Here is a 13,700-nt window from a genome sequence, read left to right on the forward strand (position 1 = left end):
TTTTAAAAGAAATTATCTGAAACTCGGTTTTTTAGACCAAGGTTAGAGCATCTTTATTGACACAAACAAATCCTTAAATCAGAATTACATCCTGATGAAGAACGGAAACAAAACAGTTTCAAACTGCTGTGATGATGTTAAAATAAACCTGTTTCAACAAATGTCAACTAAAAACTCACAAGTGATGAAACAAAATGAAATCCAGAGGGTTCTCTGGATTATCAACAACGCAGAGGACACAGACTTTAAAAACAGCACTGTTATTTGAAAGGATCAGTAATTTGTGTATCCAGAGTACTGGCCCTGGTTTTGTCCTCCATAGTTCTGGTAGGCGTCAAATCCCTGTTGATTCCCCCAGTTGAACTGGTTCCCCCAGCCTGCGTAGAGAGATCAGACCAGAAATACATTCTTGTAATCATCTGCTCCAACAGCACTGAAAATATTTAAAGACATCTCAAGAGAAACCAGTTGTTACCGTAATCATATGAATGTCCTCCTGTAACAGAACTAGGATAGGCTGTGCTGTAAGTGGAGGAGTTTCCACCCTGAACCACTGGATTGCTTTGGGTCAGCATCTTCTTCTTTTCCTCTCCATATCCGTAGCTGTACGGGCTCTGCTGGTCGACAGGTGGGGGCATGGAGCGGTAGCTTTGTCCCTTTGTGTCGCTGGTGCTGGGTACAGGCGGGGAGGAGTAGGTGGAGGTGCTCTCTGGGTAAAACGTACCGTAGCCTGTGCTGCTGTCCGATTCAGCCGCGTTGGAGTTTTTGCCAGTGTTGCTGGCAGCATTGTTAGCATACAGTTTATCTGGAATGGATAAACAACAAATTCAGGCCATTAGTGCTCTGTGAGGGTGTGAGCAGTGCATATACGAGTGTGATTAACAGCGCTAAAATTCTCCTCTGGACTGATTGTTTATGAATGAGCGGTGTATTTCTGCAGATGTCATTTTGCCACAGGAAAGAGGCAGATGAGCTTGATTTTTTTTTCCATAAATTACTGTCAGGACATAGTTACAGTTTAAACAAACATGTACACATATGTATGTATTTATTTATTTTTAATAAAAGTTACTACAGGTTTAAACTGAAGACTTTTTAGATAATTCTCATTTAAATGTAACCATCCTATGGTTCTAGTGCATTTTTTTAATGTTCTCACAGTATGTTCTGTTGAACAAACCCAATGAATAAACATCTTATGAATAAAAATCTGTTCTTTCAACAGATTTTATTCAGTTCATTTGAGGTTTGCAGAAATTCATTTCTCAAAGTTCTCTTAAGGTCTCAAACAGGGTGAGAGAGAGAATTTGATTCCTTGCAACATATTGATTTATTTCTCAGTCATTCTGTGGTAATTTGTTTGGGATTACTGTCTTGCCCCTTGATCCAATCTTAGGACCAATCTTTATCTGTCGGACAGATGGCCTCACATTTGATTGCCTGCAAGGCAGAAGTTACAAAAACAAAGACTTTAGACTTGTGCTCTAAAAGACTGGGTTTAATAGTATAAATAATCCTGTGACGCTGCGCATTTGAAAGAGTAATGTACTAAATTTGAATCAGGCTCAACAGGCAATAATAAAGTCTAAAGAAGGACTAAACAAAACACTGTTTGGCATATTAAGAAATTTTGTATTTATATATTTTAATCTCTTACGATTTATCCTTGAAGATATATTTATATTCTAGCAGGGTGAATATTATGATTTGTCCGTTTCAAACCGGTTTAAAACGGCTCATGAACGTCTTAACACGTTGGATTAAATGTTAAAAGATCCTTACAGTAAATTGAAGCAGGGGAATACCAATGGATTTGTAGTGTGAGGCGCTTAAAAAGTTACGACACTCCATTGATTTGTGTCCATCACAATCTTATCCAAAGTTAACGTATTCATAGAGATCACCTGTTCAAAGTACATTTAGGATAAAAAACATTGAACATGTGAGCGCTGCCTGTGTGAGATTCCTTTAATCCCCAGTAGATTATCCTCATGTGTTCTGGACTGACGAAGACTACGGGTATCAAAATACTTACGATAGCCGGCACCAGCGCTGCTCTCATAGCTGTAGTTAGCTTTGAAATGAACGAAAAGATAGTTAGTAGTGATTTCCTCATCCCTGAGCTTCTTGTTGCAGATCTTCTATCCAATCATTAAAAAACCTAAAACCTCTTACTAGTGTTATAGCTGGGTCCGGCGCCAAAAGGTTGGCCCCGGCCTCGGCCCCGGCCCCTGGCTTGGCCCCCTCTGTTGGGACCCCAGCTTCGAGACCCGGTATCTGATGGAATACCACGGATTGTGCCAAATCCTGGGATGTGCTGTTGAGCAGGATATTTTAGACGGTTTAATGTAAAGTGACATAACAATAAAACCATCAAAAGGAGTTTCTCCAATAAATTACCATGTCAGTGTAGATGACCTTCTTCTTTGCAGACATTCGGTTGGCGTCTGAAGCGTCATCGTCGTTTGGGAATAACTTTTCCAAAGCAGCGAGGGCAGCGTGCGCCTTTGCTTCCTTTTTATTGGAGCCTTTCCCTTGAAACTTCTGCCCATCAACTTCCACCTGAAACACAAGACAGAAAGCCGTTTGCGTCGCACCACTTCTGTTAAAGTCTTCATTTTATTACAATTTTGGCAAAACAAAATATCTGACTTTTTAAATCAAGTGAATGAAAGTTTCATAGGGGATCAACAATCAATCGGCCCCGATTTCCTTAATTTTGGGTGACTTGCAATCTACATTTCAAACCAATCTTATCCAACTAAACTGCTGTACCAACACAGAGGTCTGAAAAGCAGCTACTGCCTCCTGCTGTTCTGCCATGAGACACGGCTGACTGACTGTATTTCTATTTGAGAGCTTTACCTCACGTGCAGTCAAAAGAAGTTGTTTTTGTTTGTTTGTTTCACGGATACAGTTCAATGTTTTTCAGTAAAACCCAGTATCACATCTTAAAGTGTCGGTTCTAAAAAGAAATCGTTTCTGGTTCAAATTGGAATCGGCAGGTCAGGCTTTTTAACACTTGGGTTATTGGCCAGAAGATGGCGATCAGTGCACCTCTGAACTAAACAAAAAAAAACAAAACTTAGTGTTGTGTTTGAAGGTGGCCTTTTTTCTACTTGGTTTTATTTGATTTTATTGATCTCTCACTCTGTGGGTTAGTTCATTTATGAAGTATTACTTTATTACCTTCTAATCCTCAAAAAAAAAAGCACCACATTGTTGCACTTAAAACGCTGTACGAGGTAAACCGACATTGCCCTCTACATTTGTTTGCCGAGTGTGATGCTGCTGACTCACCTGCATGACGAAGGACTTGGCGCTGGACCTCCCAGTCTCTTTAAGCACCACATACTTCAGGCTGCGGCGCTTCTCGTTGAGCTCCATCACAGGGTTCTTCCCATTTTTAGTTAAGAGGGGACCCTGACCAATCTATTCGCAGTTGGAGAGAAAAAATTAAATCAAACAACTTTCTTCTCTTAAGCCATTGTGCATGTTTCTTTAAAGAGACTTCAAATGAAGTCCTTTACCTCGTCTGCTGTGGTAGAAGCTGCAGCAGAGTCAGATTTGTGAGAGCTTTCAGTATCGCCACTCAGCTCTGATTTTGACTCCAGGCCTGTTGGAAGACCAAGATCTTTCAGGGCCTGTGAATAAGAAACGCACCAAATCAACAGCTGATACCGGCAGGTTTACAGGTCAGGCGACCTGCTTAGCTAGAGTCTGCAGTCTGATGCTTCGTGTGTATGTAGGATGGAAAAACCTCAGCTAAGCCTGTCTCAAGAAGCAACAAATCAATTAATCGCATGATAAATTAAAATGAGCTCAATCAACTATTTGCATTTTTGTTTTCCTTGTGACAGGCCAAACCTCAGCCCACTTTGACAACAGTAACAAGCCTCAAACATTGAGGGAGGGGTGTGAGCTGATAAACTGAATTCACTTGTGTAGAGATTTATTAGCTTCACCTTGATGGCGACGTTCAGCTTGGCAGCTCGCTTAGACGGCCCCGACGCCTCGTAGGTTTTTCCCTTCACATCCACAGACATGGTAAACACCGGCTCGTGGACTGGACCCGTTTGAGAGATAAGCCGATACTCCAGGCGAGACTGATACTGGTTTAGGCGCATCACAGGATTTATGTTTGGGTCAACTATGAGAGGAACAAACAGGAGAAAGGTGGAAAAAAGTATAAAAATGAACTCAGACGACAGCCTTTTGACAAATTTATTGTCAAATTTATTGTACTCTGATAGTTCTTACAATGTTTCTTTAGAAAGCCTTTCTCAAATTTCTTCTCTTTGCTTTTTGATGCCGCCTCATCCTCATCTTTCTCCACTGCTGAGTAAGGCCTCTTAGCTGGGAGGAAGCATTGAGAAGCAGGAGTCATCTGACCTGCATTAAACCAGAGAAACAAAGTTGAGACCCGACTCTTTGAACAAAGTGCAACTCCGCAGAGGATCTCTGTTGTCCTGTACCTGTGCCGCCTTTGCGGGTGTATTTCAAAAATTTTTGGGATTTATAAGGTTTGTTGTCCATCCCCAACACCTTGTACATCTGTCCAAAAGCCCACAGCCTCAAGGCAAACTGAGTAAAAAATAAAAAAAAATAAAAGGTTAAGAGAGTCAAGAAGTTTAATGGAACTGAAGCGAGCAAGATAAATATTGAATAAGTCAACATTTTTCTCAGTAATTGTATTAATATTTGTGTGGAATAATCAAATGTTAGCAAGAATCAAGGCAATCCACACATAGAGAGAAATCAATACAAATTAGTCCATAAAATTAAATTATTTGTAATGAAGTAAGTATCGCTGCAATGGACAGGTGACCTGTACAGGGTGGCCCCACCTCTCGCGCGCTGATCTCTGGAGGTAGACACCAGCACCCCTCATGACCCCATTAGGGATAATCGTGTTAGGAAATTGACGGATTGATTGGAAATAAGTATTGATCAAATGTCTTTCTGAAAACGACATAGAAAGCCAAGAAACCAGCTGAATTTTTATCAGTGTTTAAAAAGATTTCCTGCTGCTACGTCTGAACCAATAGAGGACTGGTGACCTACAAAAAAAGCCTTTTCATTTCACCAGAGTATTGCACTGAGAGGCATGATTAGCAAAAGCAAAGACTCAAAAGACTGTTGCAAAATATACCAATGGTAATTATTACAGCTATATTTCTAAATATTACCATGATGGTCATTGCAGCCATAATCCAGAAGTGGAAAAAAAAAAAAGTCATGACCAAGAAGCCTCTTGTCAGACATCAGAACCGTAATCAAGAGTCGTTGCAGGAGTCAAAGAGCTGTGAAGCTTAAAAAAAAATCTGAAAAAAGCAGGTATAATTTTTTCCAACTACAATGACATCTACACACTCACTGCGCAAGACTCCACTATCAAAATCAAAGTTAAAAAAAAAAACTGTCCAGTGAAAGTAAAACTGCTTGAATGACCCAGCAAATCACTAGACTTATATCCAGATGAAAATCTACGTAAAGACTTGAAAATCAGAGTAAACAGGAAGACAGTTTGTGTCGAAGACAACTGGTGTGAGCATTATGCAAGTGGCCCTATTAGAAACATTTTAAATGAGAAAAAGTTGACATGTCAAATACCAACCATAACACCTCTGTTTTTTAACATTTGCATGCGTTTGTATCTCACCATACCTGAGCACTCTTTGTTATGTCTTCACGCTGCTGCTCAGTCAGATTTGCAGTGGCGTCGACATCTTCCTTCTCACATGGGTCCCTTATGCCGGGGCCGTCTTTGGACAGACACGTTTCAGTTTGGGCATCCAGGCTGGTTTCCATGCCATTATGGATTGAAGAGAAACTCACCTTCCAGAAGGATTCCAGAGGCGACGCACTCTAAAACTCTGCGGAAGGATTCACCTACTGCCATTGGCCGCTCAGATGTACTGATGGCTTTCTCTACCAGCAGTTCAAGAGACTACGTGAAAAAAAAACAAAAAAAAAACAAAAAAAAACAGCACCATTTCAAATTAGACACTGCTTGAAGGAACAGATCATAGTCTACTTTAAGACCCCTCAGAGTTCTTTTGATAATCCTGTTGTGTTCAGTATTAAGATATCAAAAACAGAAACAACCTAAATGATTCACTACTCTTGAATAAGAGAGAAAACATTAAATACTTTGTGAACCATGAGCCTGTGTGTATAATGTTAAGCTAGACAAAAACATCTACCAAGCCTTAACAAGGAAAAGTAGAAACAGACTTCTCACCCATTCTGAGAGGGGTGACCAATCAGGAACCCGTTTACACAAATCCCTCATTACTCGGATCACAATGACAGCAGAACTGAGATTGCTGACTTTAGCCTGGGACACAAAACAAAAAAAAAAGCCAGTTGAGTCAGAAGGCCCATCTGTCTGCTCCAGAGAGACCTCGCTTCTGTGCTTTCAGAGTTTTCATGAACCAATTCAGAAAACAAGGCAAGCATGGAATAACAGGAACTACTGAGCCGTCTCCACATCAACTAATGCACGACCTGTCAGGTTTTCACTGATCTCTGCACAGTGCTAGAGTTGAAACAGAGAAAGCTCAGCCGTAAGAGCCAATCCATACCAATGAGTCACCCACATGTGTCATTGGTATTGATCGGCCGGCCATCCTTTAGCTTTAAAGTCTGGAGTTTTAAAGGAAATATAATAAAACTAATAAACTGTCACTCTCTATAGGTTGGACAAAACATAAAGGAGAGATCAATTAAAAATAATGACGTGAATGCAAACCTGGAACCACTTGGCGTGGCGGAGAGACGCCAAGGCAGTTAGGCATTTCTGCCTGTCCAGAACGTCCGGCGGATCGTTGACCGTTTGCGTTTCTATTGACGAGGTGGGGTAAGAAGAAAAGGTACAGTTTGACCAAGGGGGTTGGCTCTGTCTTGCAGCTCAGGGAGCAGCAGCTTTCCCCAAACCAGCAGAAGCAGGGAATGGGGCTGTCAGAGTATCTAACGTGGCAGGCTTTGTTCTTAGCCAAAAATCATCTACCAAAGACCTGTGCAAACTTTCTGGTTTACTGCAAGTGAAAGAATTGCATTCACAACATTGCTCGACATGTTGTGAATGTGTCTGCACTATTTATAAGAACCCCTTTCCATCAGCCTCATGGCTTGGGTTTGCTGCCCTCCACTTCCTGAGACAGTGTGTCCAGTTGGTCAAAGGTCCAGCGGTCCTACAAAACTTCACAAACTATAAGGCAGTCAGTTTAAAATCACAGGCATAGAGAGAAAAAAAATTCACGACTGTCCCATACTGCAGCAAAACTGATCAATCCATGCCCAAAGGTGGCTTCTACCAAATGGAAAGAGTGGAAACAGACTAGAGCTGCAACTAACGATTATTTTACTAATCGAATAATCTATCAATTATTTTTGACAATTAACTGGATAAAAAAAACAGTGCCACATTCTGGAGACTTTTCATTTAAGTTACGTAAAACGTTTTATACAATACTGGAAATACATTAACAAGTGCAAATAAATGATTCAATTACTTTTTTAAAATAAGAAAATACACATTATATTGCACAAAATTTAATTACGCAGCATTCCTTTAGTGAATGATGGATCATTTGCAGCAAGGAATGCACCTGCAGCAAAAAAAATAAAATAAAAATACTTCAAGAATCAATATGTGAAAAGCTCAGCACTTTCTGATTGAATTATCAACACAACGTGGGGCTGATTTGTTTTTACCACCAATTGGACAGCAGTAGGTGCTCACTATGAGATTATTGTTGTTCTTAAAACAGAATTTGAAACAAGTGAAGCTAAATCTATCATTTGGGAGTTCTGGGTAAAGCATGTTTATTTTTTTTTTTTAATTCCTAGATGCAAAATGAATATACTTCAGCGCTTGCACAAAACAAAAATCCTTAATTTAAAAGAAAATCTCTGGTTTTGAATCAACGGCCTGCAAAAGTTTAGAGCTCAAGCAACCAGACGACTTAAGACTAATGTCAAGCAGGGTCTGGTGTTGTGTGGGAAAATCTTGGAAGGTGACAAATTTCTGTCCTACGTTGTGAAGCCAATAGAACATCTAGCAGTCTCCATCTCCTTCTTCCTCAAATGTTTTCCCCTCACTGACTGACTAATAATAAACACTAATAATAAACACAGTATGATCCACAGCTGACCGATGTCTCAGTTTACCTCTGTCTGATGTAATTCTGCTGCCGTCGTACATTCTGGCATCTTCCATCATGCAGAGCGGCAGGAGTTACTGTCGTCTTGTGCTCGCACAGTGCGACACGTTCAAGTACTGTTTGATTTATGAAACTGCAGCTTCTGACAGTTAAGGATCAACTTTTCTCAGGAATACGAACTGCAGACTGGAGTTTTCTCCATCACTAGTTGAGAGTATAAACTTGGCATGTTTACAAAAACCGGAGCCCGGAAACTGGTCACAAAACTCATCAGTTCATTACCAACATTTCTAAAACTAGATGTGGGTCTCCAACCCCTCCCTACCGCTCCCCCCCAAGAAAACAAAACAAAACAAAAGAAAAAAAATAAATCTGGCCTTTAAATGCTCTGCAACTTTAGACTTCCACATTTTTTTACAGAAACAACTAGCCGGACAATCCTTTGTTAAACTGTTTAGCCATTTTAAAATGAATTTTCTCCCTCCTTAATAATTGACACAGTTTCAAGCTAAACCACAGAATCAGTTTTGCAGCAGCTGGTTTGAAATGTACAGGTTTAGCATCAAGAGCATGCAATCCGCGCTTTGACTAGTAATTCTAGCAGGGGCTTGGACAACATAACTGAGCCAATATTACCAGCGTGAGCGGAATGTTGTTAGCTACAACAGAGGAAACAGATTCCTCAAATCGTAGCTCACAACAAAACAACGTGAGGACCACGAGGCAGGAGCATATTAGCCGTTTGCTCGCTGGCATTAGTCTGAGCCAGTCGCTGTACCAACACCACTGATCTAAAAAAAAAGATGAACACTGGGTGTGGCTGCAACATGGTCACAGAAAACCTGCGAAAGCTTTCGGGATTTTAGGACAAAATATTGTGACCGATAAATCAGAGTGGCACGTTGAAAGACAGGGAAAACCCAAGTCGCAATTCCTCATGTCAATGTTCACAACGCATGTCGCTTTGTCCCGTTTTATTTTCCAGTTCAACACTTTTGTTTATGTTTTTCACGTGCTGGATGAAGTCTTGTCTCTGTCAGAGACCCTTCCAACATCACATCGCGCTGCAGATCATCCAGTTATTACGGTTTTTGAGCAGAAATTGCACAGATCAAAATGATTTTACACACTTTCCCAGACATTCAGTAACTATGCAGAGATCGACAGTGGACCTTGTCTGAAATACACCCTGCAGAGGTCCTGCAGCCAGCGGCAGACTGCAGACTAGATTTCAACATATGTTCATATTGACAAACACTGAAAAAACAAGTAAATCGATGTAAACCCAACATATTAATTTAATTACAATTTTACTGCATTCACTTTTAGACCACCATTTGAGTAGGCAGTATAACATTTCCCAATTTTAGCTTTTGTTTAATATATTCTGGCTCCATATTGTCGCTTGTTGGATCTGCAGGGTGAGTCAAGTGTAAATCTAGGATGTGTAATTGAAAGGGTCCCATCACTGCAGCAGCAGAGATGGGATACAAGGCAGAGCTGTGAGCGCATGCAATGTGCTACATTTGTTACACCCTTTTTACTTTCTTTCCTCACCAGGTTAAACTATATACTCTTCAATATATACCATAATAAATAGATTAACAACATTATATTGAGCATTTTCATTTGGTTTTCTCTGTGCTGTATGTATTACAGGCTTAATAAATCCACCACATGTGCCCGAGCCCATTCATCATAAAATTAATTCTGGCCTGACCCGGCTCGAATTTCAGATTGGCCTTGCGTTATAGATCTAAACTCTACGGTTAAATCCCCACACCTCCTGTTCACAATCACAGCAGTGAGCAGATCGTTTCCATTTCCTTACAAACTAGCTATGATTTTGTGGCAGGTCAACAAACGGACAGTAATTATCTCAAACTTGAACAGCTCAGAAGAAGAAAAGACACTCTGCAGTACTTCAGAGGATGGCTACTCCCTGAATCTTGCACTACATAAAAATCATTTTACGTAAGCATGAATAATACATCTTTCACCCTGCTTAAAGTCCACACAGACATACACTTTCATACAAAAACAGAGACCTGCTGCTGAATTTAACTCCAGATATTCTAGGAATAGATGGTGAACAACCCATATTAGTTAACACAATAAATAGCTGAGTGCAGATTTTAAGTCCAGACAGTTAATACGATCTTCTAAAACATTCCCACTGCAGCGTGAAACAGAAAACAAGAGTGGATGACAGAAAATAATTGTGCTGACGCTGCTGAGCCACACCCAGGGGACTTTTGGGATAATATCTATTGCAGTTATAGATCAGTGGAGGAGTACAGTATCTGCCTACTGACATCACACAGAACAAGCCTGTGAGAGCCTGGGTGCAGCCGGACAAATACACGCACCGTTCCCCTCTGCCTCCGCGGTGTCAGTCTGCTGCTCCGCCCGGACCAGAGGTGATGTCAGGTTGATGACGAGAGTCGGGACTGACTCCTTGCTACTGGCCACAACAATGGCTGCTTCCTCCGGACGCGATCTTACTGTATATGTTCCAGCTGAAATTACCTGAAAAGATAAGACATTAAAGCTGTGAAAGGTGTTTCTTAATCTGCCATTAAGCAACTCCAAATATGACTCCGTACCTCTAGCTGTTTAGCTAACTGTTCTGTGACTTCATTAAATAAAGTGATTGTAGGCCAGCTGGAGCAGAGCAGCACCAGCTCCAGTTCACTGTCTCCTTTCAGGAGGAGTCCTTTAGCAACCAGACCGACCCTCATAAGAGCACGTAAAACTCGCTCTTCGTCTCTGATACCAACAAAAAACAAACAGACAATATAAACAACTTTCATTTTAGTTGGTATTGTGTTTTGTTGTTGAGAAGCAAACAAAAGAGAGACGTTTCATTGTAAGTTTGACTTGTGCTGTTCAGAAGAGCGTTCTCTGATTTTTTTTCAACTGAGTTTAAATGTTTTAGTTTATCTGTTTAAAAGACGTCAGACCAATTAGATCAGCGGGCTTACCTCCCTCCATCAATCTGTTCAGATAGTGTTTTAAAAGCATGCTCCACATCAGAAATAATCGTCTGCACAGCTTCCAGCTCCTCAGCTGAAGGATACACTTCAGAGTGCTTCGTCATCACAAGGCGATTCTGAGGCCCGGTTTGTTTTGGAGGGGCCATGATCTCCTGTAGTAAAAGAAAACAAAGACTTGAAATCAGAAGAAAGTAATGTTTACATAAAATCCACTTCCAAAACACAGAAAAACAATTTGATTTAGTTTTTATTCATTGACTGTCATTTCAGTTTTGACATAAAATGGGTGTGAAATTGTTACATATAGAGTGCTTGAAATAAGTCTTGCATACAGTAAAAAAACAAACAAAACAAAACAAAAAAAAAAACACGGAAATAAACAGAAGTTATAAATACAATTTACTTGGGGGAAAACACTGCATCTGCAGTTATAACTAAAAAGGAGGAAGCTTCATATTTATAAAGCTCTAAAAATGACACGTGAAAAATAAGGGATATGAATACTTAACACGAATGCCGTAAGACATGCCATTATTATTTACACATTTTTGTTTAAATTGTTGTAAAAAGTGCGACACCTTCTTAAATGTTATTCTTAGATCAGTCATCAAGAGAGAAAAACCTGAAATCTGCAAGCTAACAAGACCCTAGCCATTTTAAAAAGCAGACAATATCCTAAAATCATTTTTACAAGACGTGGATGTGCGGAAATCTACTCCTTGAAATTACTTTTATGATAACAGGACTGCCTCACTCTTTGGAAATAAAAAAAAGTCCAACACATGGGTGGTTTAAAACTTTTGCACAGTAGATCATAAATCGTGTGTGCTTTTAAGGAAAGAGGAAAAAACAACCTCAAGCTGTCGTTCATCCTCCAAGTTTTGAACTGCAGCAATGTATTCATGGTACTGCCTCAGCTCCTCCTCGTAACACAGACAGTCGTACCAATATCGCAGCTCCTCGTATCTGTCAGGAGTGACAACAAAATGAGCAAAAATAGTACGTTTTAAAAGTAAAACTATAAACATCCAGCCGACCCCATATGAATTGTTTTTAAGAACAATCATGACCAGATCCTTTCACGATCTGACACACTAGCCCTTGTATTTCTGTACAAAACTGTAGAAATAGAGCATGTTTTCAGCGCTACCTGTCAAAGTCCTCAGGCAGAAGACGGTGGCCTTGTTGGATCAGTTCGTCCCAATATAGAAGCTCTTCATAGGCCTGCTGTTCGTCCCACTCTGAAGTCATGCTGTCCTCCCTGCCTCGTGTAGCATAAATAAAAACTGTAGTTGTTTATCCTGCCACAGAAAAACGTCAACATAAAATGAAATCGTTTACGTCACGTACATCGTAGCGTATAGGTGCTAGTAGCAACCTGCGTTAGCGGCTAACAAGTGCGCAGCAGCAAAAGTTGAGCCAAACTATCAACTTGTGCATGAATGTTTGCAGTTTTCATTAAGAGGGGATGTGTCTATTCAACAAATCGATAAATAAAACCTCTGCTATTCGTTCTATATTAAAGGTGTAAATACTTAATATTAAGCACAGTTTACCTTTGGCTAGCTGTAGCACATGCACGAACTCAATGAGTTTCATTAATGCTATCACAGCTTGCCTCTAAAATCGCGCATATGCACAGTTTTAGACCGTTCAAATGAACTTCACCTCTCCTTTCGTAGTTTTTCTGGTGATTTTATAAAAAAAATAATTCATAGCCGTTAGGAATTAGTACGTCGTGCCTTTTCTTCACGTAATACAGTGGCTTCAATTCAGACTATTGACGTAATATCGCCCCCTGGAGGTCCGGTGGTTGAACACGCACTGTTGGATGTTTTCAGACTTTTGTTTAATGAAAAGCTATACCTGAACACTGGGACATCAAGAGCAAGAATGTCATTTTTTCATTTCTATGTCTCAATGAATGCATACAAAAGCCAAAGAAGTTTCAATAAAGTGCTGAGGTGATGGTGTTTGGTTCATATGAACCAACATTTAAAGTTCTATGTTGTTTTCCATCTTTAACCATCTCTTGTTATTGAGTTTTAACTAATAAAAATCTCAACAGACATGAGTTTTTCAGAAATGCACCACATTTACATTGAAATCTTACTGGATGTAATGGATATAAGAAGCATTTGAAAAGAGCAAACAGTATTTTATCCAAAAAAAAAAAAATCTTATTTTTAACCTTCTCCCTGCTGAGCTGGATGTTTATTGTACTTCTGAAGTAAAACACTGGTAGTCAGTCCACTACACACTGACTCAAGCTCTAGTCAAAACATTATTCTTATATGTGTTTCAGATTTATTAGATTATGATCTCTGTAACCTTTGTGGATTGTCCATTTGCTAAAACATATCTACTGAAAGTGAAGAACATAAACTGAGCAGGACATCTCTGTTGGAAAATTTTTTTAAGGAGAAAATGTTGCTCATTGCAGTCAAAGGAAAGCTACTAGAGGGTTTTCAATACATTTACCTCTTTTGCAGCTCTTCAAAACAAGACAGGATAAAAATAAGAGCAGAGTTTTAAA

General features: G+C 39.9%; 1 protein-coding gene and 1 long non-coding RNA gene across 7 annotated transcripts; one reads left to right on the forward strand and one right to left on the reverse strand.

The window, feature by feature from the left end:
• Positions 1–34: 34 nt before the first annotated feature.
• Positions 35–12,945, reverse strand: LOC103131943 (interleukin enhancer-binding factor 3-like). Of its 6 annotated transcripts, none has more exons than XM_016666579.1 (20): positions 12,783–12,945; positions 12,315–12,426; positions 12,019–12,130; positions 11,153–11,316; positions 10,775–10,937; positions 10,538–10,697; positions 6,755–6,846; positions 6,245–6,340; positions 5,839–5,950; positions 5,668–5,765; positions 4,476–4,584; positions 4,261–4,392; positions 3,966–4,150; positions 3,531–3,644; positions 3,301–3,432; positions 2,401–2,562; positions 2,176–2,317; positions 2,036–2,074; positions 476–805; positions 35–377 (listed from the first exon to the last, which is right to left on the reverse strand). In XM_016666579.1, exons 1-20 carry the CDS (start codon positions 12,796–12,798, stop codon positions 274–276), a joined length of 2,574 nt encoding a protein of 857 aa, XP_016522065.1. In that variant the 5' UTR covers positions 12,799–12,945; the 3' UTR covers positions 35–273. The 6 variants fall into 6 exon arrangements, with proteins under 6 accessions (XP_016522065.1, XP_007543767.1, XP_007543754.1 ...); XM_007543705.2 differs by having other exon boundaries at positions 12,315–12,425; positions 12,721–12,945; XM_007543692.2 differs by having other exon boundaries at positions 12,315–12,465; positions 12,721–12,945.
• On the forward strand, positions 6,846–10,258 carry LOC107834765 (uncharacterized). Its single transcript, XR_001660585.1, has 2 exons — positions 6,846–8,707; positions 9,646–10,258. It is a non-coding gene; the product is annotated as an uncharacterized LOC107834765 (long non-coding RNA).
• Positions 12,946–13,700: the final 755 nt, after the last annotated feature.

The sequence above is a fragment of the Poecilia formosa genome, unplaced genomic scaffold, assembly GCF_000485575.1.
Source record: "Poecilia formosa unplaced genomic scaffold, Poecilia_formosa-5.1.2 Scaffold11, whole genome shotgun sequence".
In the NCBI taxonomy this organism is placed as follows: domain Eukaryota; kingdom Metazoa; phylum Chordata; class Actinopteri; order Cyprinodontiformes; family Poeciliidae; genus Poecilia; species Poecilia formosa.